Source organism: Zonotrichia leucophrys, chromosome 3 (genome assembly GCF_028769735.1).
Source record: "Zonotrichia leucophrys gambelii isolate GWCS_2022_RI chromosome 3, RI_Zleu_2.0, whole genome shotgun sequence".
Lineage (NCBI taxonomy): Eukaryota > Metazoa > Chordata > Aves > Passeriformes > Passerellidae > Zonotrichia > Zonotrichia leucophrys.
In genome coordinates this window covers 6,822,591-6,847,126 of record NC_088172.1, presented here as the reverse complement: position 1 = coordinate 6,847,126, position 24,536 = coordinate 6,822,591, and the positions used below count along the sequence as shown (strand labels likewise).

Genomic DNA, 24,536 nt, shown 5'->3' with positions numbered 1-24,536 from the left:
TGCTGAACACACAGAGCTTTTACTAGAAATACCACCACAAGTGCTAAGGATAAAATCATCATGTTAGCATGGTACTATGTTGTTACTTTCATCTACTTCTCAGTCATAGCTTGGCATAACACAGATATGCTGTGCAAGGTAATAGAGCCACATGTCACTAATTCTGTTACCTCTGCAGTAAGCTGCACAGTTGCCACCTAGCATTACCATTTTTTAAGGCTGTGGCTCTACAAAGAATAAGTAACATGGCTTGTTTATTTACTTTTATTGCAGCCTATAGTAGAATTGTGGGTTGGTTTTTTTAAGCTTTCTGAAGAATTAAATTTGTTGCCAGGCAGGGAACACACAACTCAACATCAGCTAGATTTGACAATGAAGAGAATTCAATGAGAATACAAGTCTGGGAGAAATAAGATTGTAAGATGCTACATCCTCTCCTTGAAAAGTTTTAGACATAAGCTTAAGATATTAGCTAAAACCTGGGATATGTCTTTTCTACAAGGAACCTGACACACAATTTCATAGCTGACAAGAACAAAAATCTGTGACTGAACCCCTGTGCCACTGTGGCTCAGAGCGCCAGAATCAGACTGTGCCCTTCTTACAATACTGAATGCAGGACAATGCTCTAAATATCCAGCTGGTAAAATGACATCTGTGGAGATCCAATACACAATATTTGCAAGAAAAGATCAAACACAGATCTTAAACTAGAATACTAGTCATATTAAGGTTAGGTGTGCTGAATATAACCACACTGAGGTGAAAAACAATGCTCTGAACAGAGGATGACTCTTACAGCCAGCTGTCCTCTGATGATTATACATCTACAGTATTTCAGGTTATAGAGGACTTGAGGGAAAATGCTCAAGCAATGACCTCAGAAAGCTGAAAAGACAGGCAAACAGAAGCAGTTTTTGAAACAAATGAGTAGCCAGTTCAGTAGTAAGAGTTTTCTGCTTTTTTGGTAATTCCATTGGTAAATGGTAAATCCAAAATAGCATTATTTTTCAGGATCAACACTAGTTGGTAAAAAAATATTCAGAGAGAAAGAACCACTCATTGTTTAAAGATGACAAAAAGCTTTTAACATAGATTATTAATAAAGGAACATATGTCCATTTAGTAAAAAAACTATGACATCAGGAAGAAAATTAACTAAAACAAAAGAAAATAAGAACAAGGGAAAGAAAATAAGAACAACGAATTGACCATAGAAATCAATGGCAAGCAGTCTCAACAATAACCAACAAGAAAAATATAATTGCTCATTTATGGCTAGATATTTGGTTTAGCTGATGCTACGTCTTACGAAATGAAGTCCAGTGACTGCAAGATTAACCTGTATAGTCCTAACATCACGGACAAAACGAAACATTACCTAGGACACTGCAAACTTTGAACGCCCCAGATGTAAGAGATGGAGCTACCGGTGACGAATGCTCCGAGGCCAGGGGAGCGCCGCCCCCAGCGCGCCCTCTGCCGGCCGCGCCCGGCACCTGCAGCCGCGGCCGAGCCCCGCGGCGCTTCCCTGTCCTGCGGGGAAAACGCGGGGAAAACGCCCGGGCAGGCTCTGCCGCAGCCACAGCAGGCTCACAGGCAGAGGCTCCCAGACCGCAGCGCATCCATCACCCGTGTGTTGACCAGAACTAAAGCTGCCGCCGAGGCTTATAAAGAGTCAGCTCACAAAACATGCAACTGAGGAAGCCACTCCAAACTCCACACTCGGTGGGTAAAAATGTCCAATTGGAAAACATGATCTAAGTTGTGGAACTAAAGCAGTCTGGAGACAAAATTCATACAAAGAATTTGATTTTTAGTATTTTGCCTGAGCTTGCTTTTCTGAAAGTTTCCGTAAATTCCAGCCCAACACAGAAAACAGTACATTCACAGAGCTCACTTTAACAAGCTGAATAAAGACTTCAGAAGGCAAAACAATCTAACTTGAAAACAGACAGAATCATCCAAAAAGTCTTTTGAAATTCCCATGCTCTGGCTTTTGAATCCTGCAAATACAGGAGACTTTTGAGTCGAATTATGCAGTCACTGAAATTTAATTGCTATAGCATTTCCATGTAATATTTAAAGTGCATAGTTTAATTATGTTTGCTAAGTGACAGGACATAGTAAACAATAAAAAGGAGTATTGCATATTGACTTTCCAAATTTCCAAAAGTGAACAGAAATCAATTAGATCTTAAGTATTTTAGCATCTAAGAGTAATGCCACAAATTAGAGACAAATGCAAGTTGAAAGCAATTCTAACCTTCACATTTTTCACTTATCTTTACTGATAAATTTCCAGACATTTACACCTTATAAAGATTATTTAAGGAAGCAAAGAACTACCAAGCAGTCAAAAAGGATTCAGTAAGTGATCTACCAAGAAATGTCCTCTAATGGCAAGTCTGTGAAACCTGACAGGATGTACCTGGGGGTACTGAGAGCTGAAGTTATGAACTCTCCACCTTTGCTGGAAGGCTTCTCTCATTAGGAGAGGCTCCCAATGACTTAAGGGCAAGTCCTCTGTCCCTCTTCTGATGGAGCAGTAAGGATGAGTGGGGAACAACAGGCCAGGCAAACTCACTCTAGACCCTGGGAAAGTCACAGAGCTTAGAATTCTTGAAATGCACTTATAAGGAATTTGTTTATAACCAACATGGTTGCCTTCTGTCACAAAAACAAGTACACCTGTGAGTAAGGAACAGCGGATCTCGTTTCCCTTGGCTTTGACAAGACTTTTGATAATGGATCCCTGTATTTAAGCTGCAACTTTATAGTCCAGGTTAAATTAGATGGCTGAAAAGCAGTTGGAAGGCTGGAGTGATGCTAACCAGCTCACTGTAAAATGCAAGCAGCTAGGGATTCTACTTACAGTAAACCTGAGTAAGCCAAGCCTGGACTGTTCTGCACTGCATGTGTTGCGTGGGCTTGTGTTGTGCCAACCATATTCCTTGGCTGCAGGAGAAATTCAGGTGAATAATTGTGATTGAAATTCACCAAGCACAACTGAGAAGTCCCCTACACAGGATGATGGCCAACTCACTGGAGAACAGCTCTTCCAGAAAAGAGCTGAAAATCTGGTAAGCAGGAGGTTCAACTTTGGCAGTAAAGACAGGTGGAAAACACAGAGGGTAGAATTTTACAAAACTTGCCCCAGTTTATCAACATCTTGTACTGCAAGCCCCCAATCTACACATAATATTCTAGCTGTGGTCTATTAAGTGTAAGGGAAAGGGGGAATCAGCTTTCTCTACCTACCTGCCACACTTCTGTCGATACAGCCCAAGGCACTGCTGACCTTCTCTGCTGCCTTCTGCTGGCATACACTGAAACTGTCTGCTTAATGTGAGCTACACTCAATCCAAACTGCAACACTTGTACTAAAAGTTTAAGCCACAGCATAACATAATCCCACTGTGGTTGCTTTTGCTATGCTATTTAAGAGGCTGAAGGAACACACATCAGTGACCAGTGAAAATCTTGGTGACACTGACTTAGATTTCAATAGTGCTACCCAACTTCAGAAAATAAAAAACATAAGGAAAAGAGTTGAAGAACTAATCCTGAGCTCAGAGTAATCACTTGTCAGATGAGAGTATGTTACCATTTGCTATACAAAGTATTATGTTTCTGAGGTGAGCCACATCTTAGAAATAAAAAAAAAACCAACACACAAAACCAAGAGCTGCTTATTTCCCTGAGACATTCTCTATGGCTTCTAGACACTGTCACAAAGGCAAAGGATGTTATGAAAGAAAATAGAATGTATTTCTTTTTTCAAATATCTCATATCCTTCTCCTGCTTGTAACAGCATTCATGCCTGGGGAAAGGTTGCCCACCTGAAGAAGGGCTCACAATGACCCTCACAGGCACAGATCTGCCAGCAGTGCTGGCCAAGCACCCTGCACCGAGCAGGACAGGAGCTTTCATCCTCCACTACTCCCCATCTACTGCTGAACCCCTCAGCAGCAGAGCACAGGTTTATGCCCACACCCTGTATGATGTATTCTCCCTTGCACCAACTGAATTCAAGTATCCCATATCTGTGCCTGAAAAAATCCAACTCTCTTAAGAGCCGAGCACCAAGTTGTGGACTTCATTTCATAAGAATTACCCATTGTCTTGGAGCCATTATAAATTCCCAAAGCCACAGACCTAAACATGGTGCTGGTTTGAAAAACATGTAGCTGGAAGAATTGTTTATTATTGCCTCTCTAATTATTAGTTCAATCATCTCTGTTCTTACTGCAGGCTCTAACAGCAATTATCCTATAACATAAAAAAATACATAGATTAATGGAAGTGTCTAATAGTTTTCCACTAGAAAGGGCACTAATGACAAAAACCAGGGATTATTCCCCAGCCCAAATTTTGGCAAAAGCATATCATCAGATGAACCACTACACTCTCCTCTTCATTCCTCCTGAAATAACTTAAGATCAAAAGTCCAACTGGATTTGCTATTTAAAACTAGTTAGTCTAAAACTGGCTAGTTGTACTACGGGTGAGGAAAGCACTGACAGGGAAGAAAGAAAAGGTAACTATGGGCATCAGGATGCCTGCTCTCCAAATCCTTTTGCTTCTTATCATACCAAATTTAAAAGCAGATTCACCCCAAGATATTTGTTCAGTAGCAACCTCTAGAGAAAGAATTTCAGTGAAGTTTAGAATCGTGTTTCAAAAGAAATAGTGTAATTTGCATTTGAAATCACACATTAAAGTGTCTAACACAGCAAAATGTATTGTTTGTGACAAATAAGAGACTGATTTTATATTTAAATATATGCTAAATTAATTCATAGCTTTTATTTTTTCCTATTACATTTCTTTTATTTACTTGCTCATGCAATATGAGCTATCATCAACTTTTATTTAAAAACAAGTATTTGCTTTCTGTCAACAAGGGGTGTCACATGCCTAGCATTCTACAATACTGCCTGGGAGACTCAACTCCTCCAAAAATTACTTTAAAAGCCTGTCATCTTGAGTAAAAAGTGATTAATAGCTTTATTCATTTACTCTGACAACTGGTGGCATTCTTCTCACTTTGAAAAAAAGTAATTCTACATTTCCACCATCCCCAAAGAAGATTCTACTGATTCACACTTCAGTTTTAAAGAGAGAAGGTGGGGGGCAGTGTGTTGGGATTTCCACATTTTGAAATTTTATTTTTACTGTCAATAAATCAAAAGGATGGAGTAAAAAGAAACATAAATAATGTTTGGGATTAAGAAATATGGTAACAGAACAACCTTCACCTCACTTTGCCATCATAGCTACAAAAAAACAGGGAAAATGCATTGGTTTTTCTGTTACTTAAAGCTCTAAGCAGTACATCCAAATTTAATCGGTTTTTTTAATGTGTACATACATAACAAAGGCTGCAATCATTAATAAACCAAGTCATTTTGCTTAACTTGCAACAGATGGTAATAAAAAGACCTTTGCTTTCTGATATTTGTTCATGAATACAGATTATTTAAATTAAACATCAATCCTTACAAACAGAGAAATACTAGTATTTACATGAAAAGGAATTTGTTTACATAAATACAGAAAAAAATTACAGCCAAAATGATCTTTCACAAGCTACATGTAAATTGGAACTGAGTATCTTCATTGGACTGGTTTTCCCTGATACTTCACCTTATTTTCTACATTCCTACAATCAGACACTGGACAGCTAATTCAGTGTCCCTCAAAAACCTACAGACCACATGCAAGATTTTACAAATTTTCACAAATAGAACTGGAGACTTTTAAATACATCATCACCTTCCAAAATCCATTTTTACAACAAAATAGCTATATTATAGTACTTTGCTGTCTCCTCCCTCAGACAGATATCATCAGACCATTTAGATGACAGAAAACATTTATGTTTGTTGACACTACCAAATGTACATAACTCATGTAGGATCTATGGAATAATCCAAAGGGAAATCCACTCAAAAGAAGCCCCAAATCAATGATTACCCTACTCTAAAACATCCCTGCAGTCCAAACACACAGGGATACAGCAGGACACCCCTGAGGCAGGTGAGGAAATGATGATCCAAGAGGAGCCTGGCAGCAGAGCACAGGCAGTGCAGAGGCACTGTAGTAGTGTGTTTGTTAAGTTTATTGTATAGCTCCCCCATTTTGTGTTGTTCCCCCCTATGTTTGCAAATGGTTCTGCCCTCCCCAGTTTTCCCGCCATTGGCATAAATTCTAAGTTAAGTTATATAATTCTTCCTCCCCCTTTATTTCCTTAAATGTAGACTTTCTCCCCTCCCTGGGCCCAGTCAATCACCCCCCACTGCTCCCAACTTTCCAGAGTCGTCTTCTCTCTGGGGGTTGTGGTTGGCTGTGGTCCCAGGGCCCCTCCTCTACTTGGTATTCATTGGATTCCCCTTTATGTCAGTTATGTTAGGTTCATCCCTCCGCCCTTCCTGATTGGCTTGTTGTAAACCCCTCCTTTGTACACCCACCCCCTTTATAACCTTGTTTCACCCCCATTTCTTGGTCTCTCCTTGGGGTTTTTCCTTGGGATCCTTCCTTGGATGTCATCTTGGATCGTTCATTAAACCGGACTTAACCCCATCGCGAGTCCAGCTCCTTATTTCCAGTCACGTTGGCGGCGAGATCGGTTTGCAGGCGAGCACAGCCCGAGGCCCTCAGACGCCGAGGGGTGCTCGCACAGGATTGCAGCGGGGTGTCGGCCTGCCCTCTGCTAGCCAGACACTGACCATGCAGGCCAGATACACCCTCGCCGCAGGTTGGCGCCCAACGTGGGGCTCGAACCCACGACCCTGAGATTAAGAGTCTCATGCTCTACCGACTGAGCTAGCCAGGCACTGACCATCAAGGCATTATCCAGGCAGGGACCTGCTGCTTTTCAGGCCAGAGTGCAAAATGAAGCCACAGCTGGGAAGGGAGGGGGGCAGGATTCCAATGCCACTAGAGCCAAGTTTAACTACTCTAACTCATATTTGCAGCCTAATTTAATCATGTTTCAGGAATATTTTCTGTTGTAAAAATTCTATTCAAATATACAGCCTCTGAAACATTCCCTACTTTCCCACTATTAGGAAAAAGTTACTCTGAAAAATAATCTTCATTTATAAAAAGTATAAAAAAGTCCACTTCCTCTATAGCACAGGTATGTAAATTAGCAATTAACTGAAGAAGCAATTCATTAACAGATAAAATATCCTTTGGGAAACTGCAGTAAAATGGACAGTCATACAATGAGGCCACCTAGAAATCAGCTGCAATAACAATGACAATGACAAGCATTTCTAAAAATACTCACTTCATCTATATTTAATGTCTGAAAATAAATATTCAGTAAGTTCAAAAATCATATTGCTACTTTTTTCTTAAAAGAGTTCAAAACACTTGAGTTGTGTAATCAGTAAAATTAGTGGGGCTTTTTAAAATTAGTTTACAGTAGAATTTCTTTTAAACACATCTTGGTAAAGGCATTGCTGAGATAAAACTTGTGCATACTTTACTCTGACACTCTGCTTTAAGGAGTGCTCCAACCTCTAAAAAGACTCTCTAATCTTAATCTGCCAAGACCTGAGATGACTACCAGGTGCTCAATTTATTTCAAGTCTGATTTTGATCTACTGACAGTCATTTCCAATTTTTCCTTCAGACTGAAAAAATTATTTAAAATTTAGCCCTTCCCCAAAGGTCAGCCAACCTTTATCATTAGTAGGAATGGCAATGAACATGTAAATGTCACATGTGCAATGTACATGGACATCATGTGTATTAGTACAGCCTAACACTTTACTAAGGAGAACAGCCATTCTCCATATTTTATTGCAAAATATGTGAAAAAAAATCATGTAATTGGAGAGGTAGTCATCACAATTTTTAGTGATTCAACCCATTTCTTTTTGCCTGCTCCATAAACTTGCTAAGCCAGAGCACAGTGGATGAAATTAACTCCAGATAAATACTGCTACAGTTATCACATAGCCAATGGCTGTGGGTCACAGGCCACCACAAGAAAATAATCAGGAAAAATGCAAATTTGTAGTACAGTGTCAACCTGAGATACAGACTTTTCTTTACTCACCAACTGCATGTGCCATTGCAGTTCCTTCTCACTGACTAAAGTGCATCATTCACAAATTACTGTTACCAGCATACTAATAAATGACATTTAATAGTGCCACATTCACTGATGGGTTTTCAGGCTATCATACTACCACACAACATAGAAATAAAATTGCACTTGCAACTAATATATTCAATTCCAAATTTTTTCTGAAATTTGGGAAACAACTTACTTAGTTAGGCAAGCCTTCCACATGCTTCAAATACTGCAAATCTTGTTTTGTTAGCTTGACTATCATGAAATATCGATGTGGATTTGAAGATTGAAGCATTTTCATACACATCAAACCAGACAGGACTATGTAGAGACCACAGAAATTGTTTATGCTGCAAATTTTGTACTTAACAAACTCTTATATTCTGTATGAAAGATGCAAGAAGAAAAAAGAAGAAATAGAAAAAATACTGAATACAGTCAAATTTAATTTAGCCTCCTAACATTATTTATAATTACTTTATGATAGCAATCTATGTGGTCTCTAGAAGCAACACATGTACTTCAATAAGTAGAGGAGATAAAACATTGAAGGATGCATTTCAAAAAATAGCAATGGGACAACAGCCAAAAAGAAAGCCACAAAGGGAAGTCCACTAACAAGTCCTCATACAAGCTTCAGTCTTCTCTTGACACACACTCACTCTCTAAATAATATCCCTGAAGATCACTTCTCCCACTCCAAATATCACCATTTTATTCAGCTGACCTGTGCCTTAGACAATGACCTTGTAATACTCAGAAACCAAGGGCAGCTGCTTCTCTGCAAAATTCTCACTGCAAACTTTGCCTGAAAGATTCAGAGGACAAAGTCACTGTAATCACGTTTTACCTTACACTGCCTAAGTTATTACTTTACTAACCTTGTATGTGCATATTATAAAAATCATCCATTTATGTTACAGTGAATTACTTTAAGTTAACACTGGGAACACAACACCTGAAATGAATTTCAAGTGACAAGACCATCATCAATCATACTTTCTCAACATTAATGCCACTACATAAAGCCTTCTGCTCCACTGCTTAAAAATATAGGTGTTTCAGGAAGAAAAGGTTTCACAGATGGTTCTACGTACACTAATACTTCTCTGAATTGGGAGGTTTTTTGTAACTATAGCATAAGTCAACCAAAATAGAATATTAAAATTACTAATATTGCATTTTAAAAGACAAATCATTGCAAATATTAGTAATGCAACTTATTTGATTCCCATCTCTAACGGTTTAAAAGATTACATGCCAAATCAGGAACAGAATCAAGAAAAAATGTACAAAATTAGAAAACACTAGTGAGGTTTTCCTTTTGCAGCAAGTCCTCAAAACCCAGCAATTTTATTTGTAGACATTTTTTCAGATTACAAAAGACAGTAATTCAAAGTAAAAAAGTGCTGGTATTAAATTAATAAGAAAAACGCTCTATCAGGATTGTGTGTATTAATATTGGAATCAATTTCTTATGGCACCAATTAGTGCTATTTCTAGGTTCTATTTTAATTTGCAAACAGTAAGATGTTATATGATGTTCTGACAAAGAGTATTCACAAAAGCAACTTTTCTGCAGTAATTTAGAGACCAGCCAAGTTATTACTGCAATTGCTAGGCAAAAAAGGGGCAGTATTTAAAAACAAGTATGATAAATCTATGGCTCAGATGTGCACAGATAATTACAAGTCTTTGTAAAATAAACTCTTCAACACAGCATAAAAGCACTCACACAGCAGGAAGATTTACACATTCTCAAGCATCAACTTACAGCTTTAAAATATGTTGTTCAAAAACCACTAAAACTTTAGGACAAATCATTTTCTGAATTAAGGTAAAACGACAAAGATTCCATCAATTTGATTCAAACACTACTGGGAGGCATCCCAGTCAGAGTCGGGTTTTTCAGTACCTAGGATCCTCACATTTTGAATTTATCAGGGAGCTGTTCCAGAGAAGGGGCCCAGGAAACACAGAAGCTAACATGGCTGTGTGAGCTGGAACCAGAGTGCTGAGCCTCCTTTCCTCCAGTATCCAACCCCAGCAGAACTACAAACATCACCACAAAATACCTGAACAGCCACAGATAACCCAACCCAACCTAAGGGCCAAATTCCCACACAGATAAAGACAGGGAGATTGATAAACAATTCTTACTGCAAGTGAAACACTCAAAGTGAGGGAAATAAATGTAATTTACTGTCAATTAGACTCAGGTGGTGAGGAGCAGAGACAACCAAGGCCGTTGCTTCCCTCTCTCCTCAGCTGCACTGTGCCCCTTCACCCCACACCTCCCCCAGGGCAGCAGGGGCAGCTGTGACAGGTCCAGAACAGCTCCTCTCCACAGCTCCTGCCTGCTCAGGATCCCCCTGCCCTGGCATGGCTTTCTCCCATGGGATGCAGCCCTTCAGGAAAACAAAAATGGTTAAAAGCATGGGTTGTCCACAGGCTGTGGTTCCTTCAGGACTCTCCACCTGCTTCTGTGAGGGTTCCTCCTCCCATCCTGTGTCTGTGTGTCGGCTGCTTCTTCCATCCTCTCCCCCTTTTGTCTCACTTCTGATTTCTCTGGAGCAATCCTCGTTTATGCAGTACTGAGTCCAATACAGCTCTGATATAGGTCTGTGATTAGTGTCTGAGCCATGACACTAAGCTGAACCTTCTGATTTTTTTTAAATCAAAATGTAAAACTACTTTCCTCAAATATGAGATGCATAATTCTGTATGTTAGTGTAAACGCAGTGAAACCCTCATGAATAAAACATTAAGCAAACTTCTATGAATTTAAATTGTGTTACATTATAAAACAATCGTTGAGCTAACATTACAGCTCACATGTTACAGAAAATGTTTCTACAGTTTAATCATCATTAATGGCACAAGGAAATTACTTACTATCAAATGGGTCAGAGAATACATAAAGAAGGCCTTTGCAGTATTGATTTCACACATAAAATTAACATCTTCAGTTGTACTTGGAACTGCCAAGAAGGCTTGACTAATATCAACTCCTCTTATTATAAAGCCTCAAGAAATAGCCACAGTTGGGATGTCAAACTTGTTTTTAAATGATGAAAGAGAACATCTGAATGCTTCATGGGCTTGACTAGTAAGTGATTAAAGTGTAACTGACTGAACTGAATTTCTGCCAGTGTCAACATAAAACTTTTTTAAAAAGTCAGTGCTATGAATTATTTACTGTTCTTTCAAAGCTCAGTGTCAACACATCAATTCACTCTCATTCTATTCCTCCCTTACAACCCCAAGTAGAATCACTCTAGTATGCAGGATGGTGACACATCTGCAATGTAGTGAGCAATGTAACAAGGCTAGGCAAGCACCCAAATTATTCAATCCTTTGGAGACCTAAGAAGAGCATCTTTAGCACCAGCACATTCCCATAAGGTGTTCAATTGCAGAACACCTTGGAAAAGACACAGCAGGGCATCATAATATGATTTCTGCATAGGCATAACTCCTTCCCAAAAACCTGTGCATGTGACTACTTAGAGTACCACCAAATCAGCTCCACAAAGTAAAACATGGATCAAGTACCAATAATCAATAATAGTGCACAAACAACCCATACTGGAAAACTATGGTGCTTTAACATTGAAAAATTGTGCCACTAATGAGAGCTGTAAGAAACCACATGCTTGAAAAACCATCTCCCCAATACCTGTAACCAGGATATTCTGTCCATTAGAAGTATACAGCAGACTGTCAAAACCAGGAGTATTGCCCAAAGTCACAGAATCACAGAATCAATTACACTACAAAAGACCTGTGAGATGATCAAGTCTAACCCATGACCAAACACCACCCCACCAAACAGACCATGGCATCAAGTGCCATGTTCAGTCTTTCCTCAAACACCTCCAGGGACAGACTCCACAACCTCCCTGGGTAGCCCACTCCAGAATCTAATCACCCCCTCAGTAAAGAAATTCCTCCTGCCATCCAACCTGAACCTCCCCTGGTGCAGCTTGAGGCTAGGTCTTTTTGTCCTGTCACAATCACCTGGAAGCAGAGGTCAACCTTGCTACAACCTCCTTTCAGGCAGTTCAAGAGAACAATAAGGTTTCCCCTGAGCTTCCATTTCTTCAGGTTAAACAATCCCAGCTCCTTCAGCCATTCCTCATGGGACTTGTGCTGCAGACTCTTCACCAGCTCTGTTGCCCTTCTCTGGACACACCTCAATGTCTTTCCTTGAATTGAGGGGCCAGAACTGGGCACAGGACTCGAGGAGTGACCCAACAGTGCTGAGTACAGGCAGTATTCTAATTTTCTGATTTGATAAAGGAATGCATTTTTGCTTCCCACTGTTTGTTTACTACATGTTTGTGGTCAACCTTGGCATTAATGTAACATAACAATACAAGGTTTTGAAAACATGTTTGAAAAGCAATCCAATCTGTCATGTTATTCAATGCTGCATTTTCTATGACTAAAATTTTGTGTATTAGATATGATCACCCCTTTTTAAACTCTTTGAAGAGTCTCAGAAATATTGTAGAACAAGCAATTCCTGAACTGATCACCAAATTACTAACAGAAGAAAATTCACATACAGTGTTTACCACAGACATTCTAAGTAGATATGGTAACTCAAATGTTCATGCAACAAAAACTCTACCTCTGCCTGACATATTCTGGCTTATCCTCATTTGAGTTCATAGAAAATTCAGTGTTAAAAGGGACCCAACAAGGACCTCAAAGCCCAACTCTTAGGTGTGTGACCTGTAAAGGGACTGAATGCATGACCATGGCATTACTAGCACCATGCTCCAACCAAGTGAGCTAACAGAACACAGAGTAAAAATCCACAACTATTTCACTTGTTCCAACAAAAAGCTGTTGGAAAATGTTTTGGGGGAAAAGATAGATACTAGCAGAAAAAAAACAGTTGTGTGCATAAAGCTAACATGAATGAAAGGGCATGTTACTATCTCTGTGCAAAACAATTGATAAAATCCTCTAGCACAAATTTCTTTAGAATGCACATTATATGCTAAATATCATTTGAAATTAATGACACAGCTCACAACAAATGTTTTTTAGTGCTACCAGTACTTGTAGTAAGGTTTCTGGTATTCTCCAGATGAAAGCATATACATTTTAAACCCAAAAAGGCTATTGTCCAGGAGTGTCACCAAATAATACCACAAGAGTTGTGAAAATCAGACTTCATCTGACTTACCGCCAGTGCTTTAGACAACTTTGTTCTATAGTTATTCAAAACAATCACATCAATCTCCTTAAATGGCACAAAGGCAAAGCCATCTTTAATATATACTCTTCTGGCTCTAAATAAATCCACAGCATCTGCAAGTCCAACCTGAGAAGGAAGAAAAAGCCACATTGTGGAATAGCAAAATAACACAGTAACAATGTTTACAGCCCTAGGATTCAAGATGGGCCAGTAAAGCTTTAAGTCATTTTCTGTCTTTTAACATTGTCTCCAGGCAAAATTCAAAAGTCTGTGAAATTAAATCTTAAACTAGGAATAGCTAATCATTATTTTGGTGGGAAAATGTTGCTTGCTTACAGAAAGTCATGCAACTAGGCAAAATAAGGTACTTCAAAGTTTGTGTCTACAAGTATTGATCAAATTATGTAGCTTTGCATCACTTACTGATTTGATATTTGAAAATGGATTTCTGTTTCTAACATCTGGAAATATTTGATTCATGTAAGCTACGTACAAAAGGTTTTGCAAGCCCATCTGAAACCCAACCAGCTTCACTCCAAAGAATCAGTGGGCCTCATTACAAACTTTTTCCTCTCCCATTGCTCTCTTGCAAAACCAATTTCTGACTAATACAATCAGACCAAACCTAACTTCAGCAATGGATATTTGACAATGTCTTCATCCTGAACAATCTGACAGCCAGGTAAATTAAGTCATTTGTCTGGGAACATTAAAACTTAAGATCATTTTTGTGGCAAAAGTAAGAGATGGCAGAAGAGGACAGCAGACATTATTAGTAGTTTGAAGATTCCTTCATTTTCCTAGTCCCTCCCTCCACCCTTATACTCACATGAAGTAGAGGAACTCTCATTAGTCTTTTAGATACTTGGATTTACTGTGGCTATTAGGTAAACTTAAAATTAGTATCTTTGCATTTAATTGAGAGAAAATGAATGCAGATCTGTGGGACTCAGCAATTTTTTACTTACCTTATAGAACATCTGTTCTTTTACTTTAAGCGGAGTGAAGCCAGGAGTTGACGCAATCAGCTCATTAGCCAATTGATTTTTCAGGTCTTCACCAATCTAAAATTAAGAATTTGTTTTAAAACTGTTAAAATACTTTAGGAAAAAGGCTTCTTTATGTTATTAGCATTATCTAAAATATTACTTAACTTGCAATATTATCAGTTTAGTTGAAAAAAGAGCTACATATTCAGTAAGTGATCACTAATAACTAATTAAGCAGAAACCAGCAAAACATTAGCGGTCAATAATGTTAAGCAACCTTACCTCCAAAGTAGAAGGGCCGATTTTAAACTATAATAATTTTAGGCATTAACAAGAACTGTAAAATACACTTTTTAGAAGTCAACTTCTCTAAAATAAAACTTGTGACAATCTTTGCTTGTCTCAGGATATGCATTAAAACAAAGCACAATGAATAAATGGGACTTAGTAAGGGCTTCATGAGATTTTAACAGAAAGAACAGTTTCAGCTTATTTTTAAATACAGATTTAACAAAACTATATCTAATCCTATATTCAGGAATTTAACTTTCCTTTTTCTAAGGAGTGAGAACAATGGTATCTTTATTGTCCTTTAAGTGTTAGTGCTTTTGCAGTTCTTGAAATGAGTAAAGCAGCAATGCTTTAATTTAACAACTTGAAGTACTTGAAAAACACCATGTTACATTTCCTAAAAAAAATACTTAAATAGTGCATATACATATATACACATCATAGAATCACAGAATATGCTGAGTTGGAAGGGATCCATCACAATCATGAAGTTCACTTCCTGGCCCTGCACAGGACACCCCAAGAGTCACCCCATGTACCCAAGAGCATTCTCCAAACACTTCCTGAACCCTGTCAGGCTGTGCTGTGACCACTGCCCTGGGGAGCTGTCCCAGTGCCCAGCCACCCTCTGGGTGAAGAATCTTTGCGTGATATCAAACCTAAACCTCCTAAACAGCTTCAGGCCATTCCCTTGGGTCCTGTCACTGTCACCACAGAGAAGAGATCAGTGCCTGCCCCTCCTCTTCCCCTCAGGAGGAAGCTGCAGACCCCAATGAGGTCTCCCCTCAGCCTCCTTCAGGCTGTGGAGGAACAGACCAAGTGACCTCAGCCACTCCTCATACAGCTTCACCTCCAGACCTTTCACCATCCTTGTGGCCCTCCTTCAGACACTCCCTAATAACTTTATATCTTATATTGTAGCACCCAAATCCACACACATTTGCATAACATGCTTTTGATGAAGTATAATGGGAGTAGTCCCTGAGTGCAAGCATTTGAAATGTTAAGGAAGGCAGAATACCTTCTCAAAACACAGACAGACAGAAGTGTCACCAAAGCATCACACACTGTGTGACACTGCTCTGCACAAGCTGGATGTGTGCTCCAGCACCTACAGAGAGCTGATACAAGGCTGCAGTCAGGGCAGTTTTTAGAGACTGGTCAGGAACCAAGCCCAGGTCACCACATGCAATAGATGTGCAGACTCCAAATATAAGATAAAGTCAACAACGTCTTTCCTCTCCACGGGAGGGGATGTGCTTAAGCAGTTTTATTCTCTGAATGGAGCAGAAAAATTTGTTGGCCAACACTGATAACATGGTTAAATGGGCATTTCAACAAAACTTTTTTCCTTCTCAGTTGAAAAACCCAACCAAAAAAAAAAAAAAAAACCCCAAAAAAAAACCCACTTCTCTTGGAAGTCACAGGAAGGACCATTTCATTTCAAACTTGGACAAGTAGCTTAGTGAAAAACAGTGATTTGATATATGCATATGAAATAGCCAAGGCAGCAATGTTGAAAAGGCTTATGGTTACCCTGTCTGCATCTTGATGCAATCTGCAGTACTCTCCCAGGAAAACCAGCTTTAAAAAATAACAAAGATGCCAGCAAGGCAGAAGAATGTAGCTGAAGAGAAAGGAAATACACAACAGCATTATATTCCTGCATGTAAAAATGTAAAGCTCAGCAGCCTGTAAAGAAAGTATTATTCTTTAATGAAGTAGCTGTATCAAAACAATTAAATGTGCTTCTGTAAATGAAACAAGAAAATACTTTCTACAAAATACTCTCATTAACAACCTTATTCTTGTTAGACTTTGAAAAATTCCTGCTTTTCATGACACATTGAAACTATATACAAATTTCACACAGTGGTACCAAAACTCCATTATTCCTTCCAGATGATCTATTTCTTGTCTAAGTAAGTATAAATCTAAGTCACTGCATCAGCCTGCAGCCTGTCTTTCACCTACCAGAAACGTAAGTTTTCATTTTAATTCCAAAATAATGGTTTACATTTTCAAATATAAGAGTTTCATGCATTCTTATTAGAAATCCCTTAGGAGAGCCTGTCCACCATGTCATTCCAAACCCTCACTGACCATGTACATACACTGACCAAATAAAAACAGTATAACACGTTGTATAGCAATGGTGGTTACAATTCCACTATTTCTTCTAGGATATCTTACTAAAAATAACTCCATCAAACAAACTACGCCAAGGACAAAGCAGAGTTTTTTTCCAGAGAGCATTAAAGGAGTCCAGAAACTGTTTTACAGATAGGCCAGCAATATTGAAGGGAGAACAAGAAGAGGGAAAGGCAAGGATTCCTTCTTTATTTGTTCTTCCAAAAAAAATCAGCTTAATTTCATCAACAAAACCGCTATTTTCTAGTATTACATTTTATTTCAAAGGGGATTTATTGCAAACTTCACAAGCTGTCTACATCCTTCTTTATCAGTAATTTGACCATATAAGTTTTGTATAGATGTAGTGACAATCTACAGTGACAATCATTTTAGATTTTCTTGCACGTCACTAGCAAATAATTTAACATTGTTGGGGTAAAAGTAATCCTGGTGAACCCTCACAGAAAACAGGTTAATTGGCCATGACTAAATATTTAGATAAGACTGTGGACAGTGTAACCAAAAATACAGAGTTTTTGGAGCTTTACGAGCTTTATCCGAAATTTTGTTTTTTAAACTAATGCAAATATTGTTGCAAAGTTCTATTTATTATATACATAAATGATACACATAAAGCTGTTAAATAATTTACTTCTTAAAGGCTCAAGTATCTTATAGGTTAGGCAAACATTCAGCAGCCCCACAACCACCCTGCTCCTTGCCTTTTCACCAAATTCACACTGCCTTGGTGTTTTCAGCTAATAATGAGAAAGAGGAAGAAGAAACAAGGATAGACCTAGCCCCTACCTAAAGCTGGAAAATTACTCCAGAATGCATTCAAAAATAAGACTGACTTCCCTAAAGACTGAAGCATGAAAAATAACCTTCCATTTGCATTAATGATTTCACCATTTTCACATCAGATTGACTGAGGTGCAGTGCAAAGCAATACACTACCTATAGTCTAAAATCAGACTCAAGCTTTCAGTGCAGCCTGTATTGCTGCATCCAGAGCACCATGAAACATGTATTCCAATTTTTCTTGGTTCAGAGAAGCCAGAAAAGCTTCTTTTTTACTGTTGCTTTTGGGGTTTTTAATCATTTAAATAAGAGTACTACAGTTTGCATATTTAATAATTTTATCCTAAAATGGCACCTGCAAATGCACATTCCAGTAATCACTAAAAAATTATATATAATTAAATACAGCTTTTAGGATTCTAATCAAGATTAGAAAGATAAACAAGCTGCTTAACTTCTGACAGAACTTGGTGATCTTCACCAGATAAAACACTGTTGCTCAAAATATTAAAAAATAAAATAGAGTCCTTCTGAGGGTCTCACCAGGTCATCATCTGACCTTCCACAAGGAACTGATTAAACTCACCTCACAGAAAAGGATTCACTAGTTTTGCCTTGTTCATCTGTAGCCAGTTTAGTAAGCTGCTTATCACTGTGTCAGGCTCTGCTTTCACAAGCAAAGAGCACCAGGAAAAGGATCTTCCCTTTTCAGTGACATGGGTCAGGTATCATAGCTTGAAACAATTCAACAATTCATTGCAAATTCCTGAGACTTAGGAAAAATAAAGACAGAAAAGAGAGGAAGAAAAAGAAGCAAGCACCCAGGACAAGTTCCATTATTTCTAGTTTTCTTGCTTTCTACATGCAGTTTATTCATTGACTTTTAATCACAGAACTGTCCTGGAAACACAAAGACACATAAATTTAGATTAAAATATGAATAATTTAATATGCAGGGCTTGGTTAAACAAACACAGTGAGGTAGTCCAAAAACTTCAAAATAAATTTGATATCACTACTCTGTTTTAATGAACAGATAAAGATACATGCACACATTATACTGCTATATATGTGCAACACTTACTTTTACTAAGTCTCCCAGTAAGGAACAAGAACTCCATGCACAAAGTCCTTTCCTTTTCCAAGACTCAGCTTCAGGTATTTATGTGCACATGGCACCAGTGTCCTTAGAAAGTGAAGTTCCTAAAATTTGCTTTTAGTTACAAAGTACCTGATACTCAAGTGGCACAACACCATTCCCAAAAACAAGTGTTGTCAATCTGTACTTTGCTGAATTGCAACTCTAGGCATGAAGCAGAAAAAAAAAAAAAATTTCCTAATCAATCTTCTCCATTGCCACACATTACACTACAAACTAAGTTAGCACTAGAATACCAAATTATGAACCTAGATACCATTAAATTTGAGAATATAAAGTGTAATCAGCCAGTTAATGAATTGCATGATTAGCAAAGGACAGTATTCCCACCTCTCCTACCAATTAAAAGAATGAAGAGCCTTAAAGAAAACATTCCAGAGGCTTGTAAATCTGTCATTCACAAACCTGATGATTTTCAATTTCATTTTGGCCAATCACAAATTAAGAAGAAAATTTTATCTTCCAAAATACTAAAACTTTATATCTTAGCTAAAGTTCAGCTTGCTGGCATACCTAAAAATATAAAGGGCAGTGCTTGGAATTATCTATTCTTACCCATCAACTGAAACGTTGTTTGGGCTTTTTTTTAGTCAAGAGTGGGCACAGAAAGAACATTTTATGATCTGCCTCACTATGCAGCTCATTCATGGTTACCACAATGACAGAGAAACTCAGTGATACAGGTTCAGTCTCCTACATTCCTGACAAACATTTCCCATTTAAAGGAAAGCTGAACAAAACAATTACTACAGAATTACCTTGAAACACTGTCACATACAAGCTGGAGTCACACATGGCTGTAGAGCTAACAGAAGACTCTTCTAATAAAAACAGCAACAAGTCTTCTTTCATTTAAAAATCCGGATAGTAACATCAGATGCAATTTTAAAGAAACTTGTTAACAAATGTTTCTCTAGATTCAATCACAGGATTAGCCAGGAAGAGTGTTTCCAAGTTGGCAGACCATTTTCTGAAGCCTATCCCAAGCAGCAGCTAGTAAATTCTACTTCCAGAGTAATTACATCCTGCACAAACCATCCTATCAGCTTTTATGCTGCTGTATTAAGGAACAATATAAACATCTCCAGAGCTACTGCATTCACTGCTATGTAAAAACTAAATTCATTTTTCAAACATTATGAACTTCAACCACTACGAAAGAACTTAACACTTTGATTATTCAAAAAAAATTTTCTTCTTGTACAACAGATGGGTATAATTTTTAAAAAATACAGTACTGATTTCCCAATTTTGTCTTTTCTCATTCCCCAAAACAATCTCTAAAATATTTATAAAAAAAAAGAGAAGACACTTGATGACACCTTTCTGCTAGTCTATACTAAGTTTCTTCCAAGAATCCAAAATTACCAACTGCTAAGAACTAAAAATCTGCAAGGATGAGGTTAGGATTTACTTTTTTTTCACCATTTCCAAGCCTTTAGATAAATGGCAGTCAAGTGTGATCTGCTCAACTACTGAGTGCTAGAGCACATAATCCCACAAGTAGCGTGGTTCCACTTCTCCTACCTTTAAACTCAAGAGCCTGGTGTACAAGATCCTATTTTCCACTACATTTTTGGCACAGCTGCCATTTCAATTTTACTTTAGAAATCCAGAGTTACAGCAGAACTTCTGCCTCAGGATTCAGACTGTATTCCAAATGTTGTCTAGCTGCTTTCAGCTAGATTAAGAGGAAGAATGTTTTTTTCATCCTATCTTTACTGCAGCCTTTTCTGCAACTTTGAATTAAAAGCACATAACTTTGTCAAAGCAGTTAAGAGATGCACTTCATCCAGAAAGAACATATATACTATCTAGGGCAGAAGGATTCAGCCTTACAGTGGACTGTAAAGTTCCTATTTAACTCAAATGATGAATTACACAAAGCTATTTAGTGAGAATCATAATGCCCCAGTGCTCTAAGGGGGCCCAAGTAACTGCACATTTTGTGGTGCAGTTTGACTTTACTTCCACAAGTCAATTTTAAGCAATAAGGAAGACCTTCTAAGGGTCCATTTAGATTTCTGCAGATAATCAGCATCTGCTTCTAATCAAACTGAGATGATTAACAAATTAAAATTTTAATTAGCATTCTGCATCATTTACAAACTGTTGTTCATTAAGTTTATGAAGGTGAAAAAGGACATCCCCAGTAGCTATATATTCTTTAATCACATCTATTACTCAATTCTTCAATTTCATAGAGTATCACCAACATCATATGTGCAAATAAACTCATGCAACTAGAATTACTGCAGCAAAATGCACCAGTTTTCTCCATAACTAATAATAAAGTAATGCTTACAGCTCAAGGATCCATTAGAGAAGAGCAAAGCCCCCATACATCCTGCCTGTGCATCAAAAAAAAAATTATTTTTTAAATCAAGCTTTATTTTAAAAGTCTGTGAGAGAGTATTACCACTTATTTTAAGCTTAAATATTTTAATAAAAACTCATCCCATCTACCCATCACTCAAAATGTTAGGTCGCTATAATACCCAGGCTGCTTGGCAATCAACCCAATTACTTTTAGATGAGAATAACTCCCTATGTTTGTTAAAGCACTAATAGTATATGTTTCACAGTCTTATTTAACAAACTCTAGCACTTAAAATCCACTCTACTCCTAAGCCTTTCCACATACAATTTTGTTTCTGTTATGACTCTGAGCATGAAGTTAAATGACAGAATACATACTTTTGGCAGTAAGGCACATTTCCCACTTAGGCATGCATCTCTTATGACTTTTGCTGTCAACTGTAAGATAAGCATCACTGGTTTTCAAGCAAAGGGACAAACACAAGATTTAAGTAGTGGAAAAGCAAGATACAATTCAGAACTATTTCCTAAGCAAATGTAAACCATAGCCTGCTTGCATAGTTATTGTCTTATCTTGGCATAAGTTTCCCCACAGCAGTACAGACTCCAGACAGTTTCTACTTTTCCCCTTCCTGTTTGGGAAAGGAAGAAATATTATTTGATGCCCCTGAAATGAAAAGCCATAAACCCTATCAGAAGAACATCCTGGATTAAACACCTGTTCCAAAATGGATATAGTCACCTTTAATGGTTAGACATAATACTGAGTGAATTCTCTCAAATGTATCTGTCCTTAATAGGGACACAAAGTAGTCCCCATTCTCATTAATCCACATCTGACTTTAGGATATTCTGTACCAAATAAAGGCAGTCAGAAAACGTTTTCTCAAGAAGCTGAACTACGAATATTTATACAACTGCCCTACTACCAAGATAAATATTTTTGAAGAAAGCATAACAGTGATATAAGAAAGTCTCTCACAGGACTACTCTGATCATAAAAATGGAAATTAAAGAAGTTTAATTTCTACTGCTTAAAGCAGCTAAAAAAGCACTTCAACTGCATCAAAGAGCTACTGTAGAAAAAAAAATCCATCGCTAATGCATTTTGCTCTTTCCATTTCATTTTGCAGTTCTTATTCCTTCCTCTCAAATGCCTGCAGATGCACTGAAGACCTTTAGCTCCCCCAGCTGACTATTCCCATCTGCCATTCCTTCCCCATTACTATAATCCAAAGCATTTCTTAAATTTAAAGCATCTAAAAATTAGGACATCTGATTCTGCAATAACTGGCTGTTACTCAAAATATAAATAACTTCTAGTTTAGATGCCTTAAAAGGTCATAATATTTTTTAAATTTCAAGAGGCTATTCAGAAGTAGGAAAGTTCAATTTAAACATGATTTTTTTTCTGTTCTGTTGAGTGAAAACAGCAACGCAGATGTATCCAAGATGAAATATACTACACTTAGAAGTTTTTTTATTTTGCACAATGCAGAAAGATAACAGTGAACAGAGGCATTGCAGGAAATATAAATCTAATTATACAACATCCTTACACCACAGATTAAGACATGATAATGCCTATTAATTTTCATTTCTTCTGGAAGCAACAAAGAGGTACTAACAGTCTGAAGATAAAGAAACCTGAACACTCAATAACACCAAAAAATAAATTCAAAATTAAATTTTGCATTCTACTTCACTCCATATTCCAGTATGTAAGTTAAATTCCTGGAAAGGTGTAGCAACAAATCAAAGCATCCGATAATACTTAGGAAAAAACATGAGACAAGCAGCAACGCATCTGTGTCAAAAAATTCCAACTGTGTTAAGCTGATTTATCACAGCCTTTATCACAGCACACAGACCTCAGGGGCATTAAAGAAAGCAGGTGTCATATTGTGTCAACACCCTTGAAGTCACCAGAACACACTTTCACATGCACATGACCAAACAGTTTCAAACAGTTCCAGTGCACCTTCTGTACCTGGGTTCAAAACCCATTGGAAAAGACATGTGTAGAATTTAACTCAAAAGAGAAAAAGAATGTCTTAAGCCAAGTTCCACAACCTAAGTAAAATTTAATACTTCAATTTCCTAACCTGTATATTAAAACAGGAGATCACATACCAAAATGCCATGAGGCTGGGGGCACTGCAAGAGCTATAGAGAACAGGAGCAGAGAAGAAAACTCTGCTCTAAAATTGAAGGCTGTAAAAATGGCAAAGGACACTCACAGAAATGACAAAACATCACACAAAGAAAGGCTTAAAGAAGAAACAAGAAAGAACAATGATAGATAGAAGGCAAATGAGAAGGAAAAAACCAAACAAACTAGCAGGAAAAAAAAGCCCTACCCTTCTCAACTAGTGGAGAGAACAAGAAGAAATATGTTAGGTTTGACATTATTTTTAAAAAGTTAAAAGGAAACTAAAGCAGCAGAATGATGACCACCACTGTGAGACCTGAATTTACAGACACAGGGAACTTTGCAAGAAAAGCTGTGACATTTTCATGGACACGGCAAACGGAACTACTGTCATTTTCAAAATGCTGTTGAAAGTGTTGAAGGAAAAAAAAAACCAAACCAAACAAACCCCCCACCCCAACACAGCACTTTGAAAGTAACCACTGAAGATTTTGTACACCTGAACAGAAGAGACGCTAAGACCCCGAGAGAGAAAGTGTGACTGCTGAACCTGAACAGGTTTTGTGGCAAGTTTTCACAAGAACCAAGTGGAATGGACCCAGAAGTTCATTAGATGCTCCAAATCAGCACAAGATGTATCACAAACCTACACCTGCAGATGCTAAAAGGACAAATCTTCCATTTGATGTCTAAGAAGTAGTGGCAGGTCTTGGAAACTTAAAATTATGTGAGGCAAAGCAGACAAAAGGCTGAAACTCTGAGGGCTTCAAAGGAGATATTTATTACCATGTCAAAATCAGCTTTGTAGCTAAAGTCCAAGTATCAGTTACCTGTAAAACTATTTATTTTATATAATTCCTTCATATCCTGAACAACTTACTTGGAGATTAAAATATTTTCTTCAATGACTATATTATTTTAAATATTCACAAATTTCCCTTTAAATATCTTTAAATCTGTTAGTGCCTTTTACTGCCAGAAACTGTCAGGCATCATTGATGTAATTACTCATTTTTAGTAAGATTTTAATACTTTAATCTCCTAAATTGATGTAAATCTCAACTGCACACCTGTGTTTGCATATTCTCTTTGATGTGTTCTGTCACCTGAAATGTCAGCATTTACTCCTCTTGAGTCCTGCTTAAGGATTTCTGATGCTCCCTGCGTGACTGACTTTGCACACAGAGTATTTAATATGCCTTGAGTGCTGAAAATTACATTCCATACATAAAAAGCTTCCGTATTTATCTGGACGATGAGAGTACTGTCCCTTAAACACCTTTTTCTTTCCTTTTGTTTTTATTATTTAAAGCATAGAACAGACTGAAACACCTTCAGAACCATTCCATTATTCTCCTTTTACTGTGATAGAAAACCAATCAGCGTA

The 24,536-nt window shown here is 37.7% G+C and overlaps 1 protein-coding gene and 1 non-coding gene across 2 annotated transcripts in view; both read right to left on the bottom strand.

The window, feature by feature from the left end:
* PRIM2 (DNA primase subunit 2) overlaps positions 1 to 24,536 on the bottom strand; it is a 91,705-nt gene that overhangs the window by 54,948 nt on the left and 12,221 nt on the right. The window contains exons 5-6 of the mRNA XM_064710090.1: positions 14,274 to 14,369; positions 13,294 to 13,431 (exon numbers count right to left, since the gene is read on the bottom strand). Coding sequence (XP_064566160.1) covers positions 13,294 to 13,431; positions 14,274 to 14,369 — 234 coding nt within the window. The remainder of the gene's footprint in view (positions 1 to 13,293; positions 13,432 to 14,273; positions 14,370 to 24,536) is intronic.
* On the bottom strand, positions 6,767 to 6,839 carry TRNAK-CUU (transfer RNA lysine (anticodon CUU)). The gene has a single exon. It is a non-coding gene; the product is annotated as a tRNA-Lys (tRNA).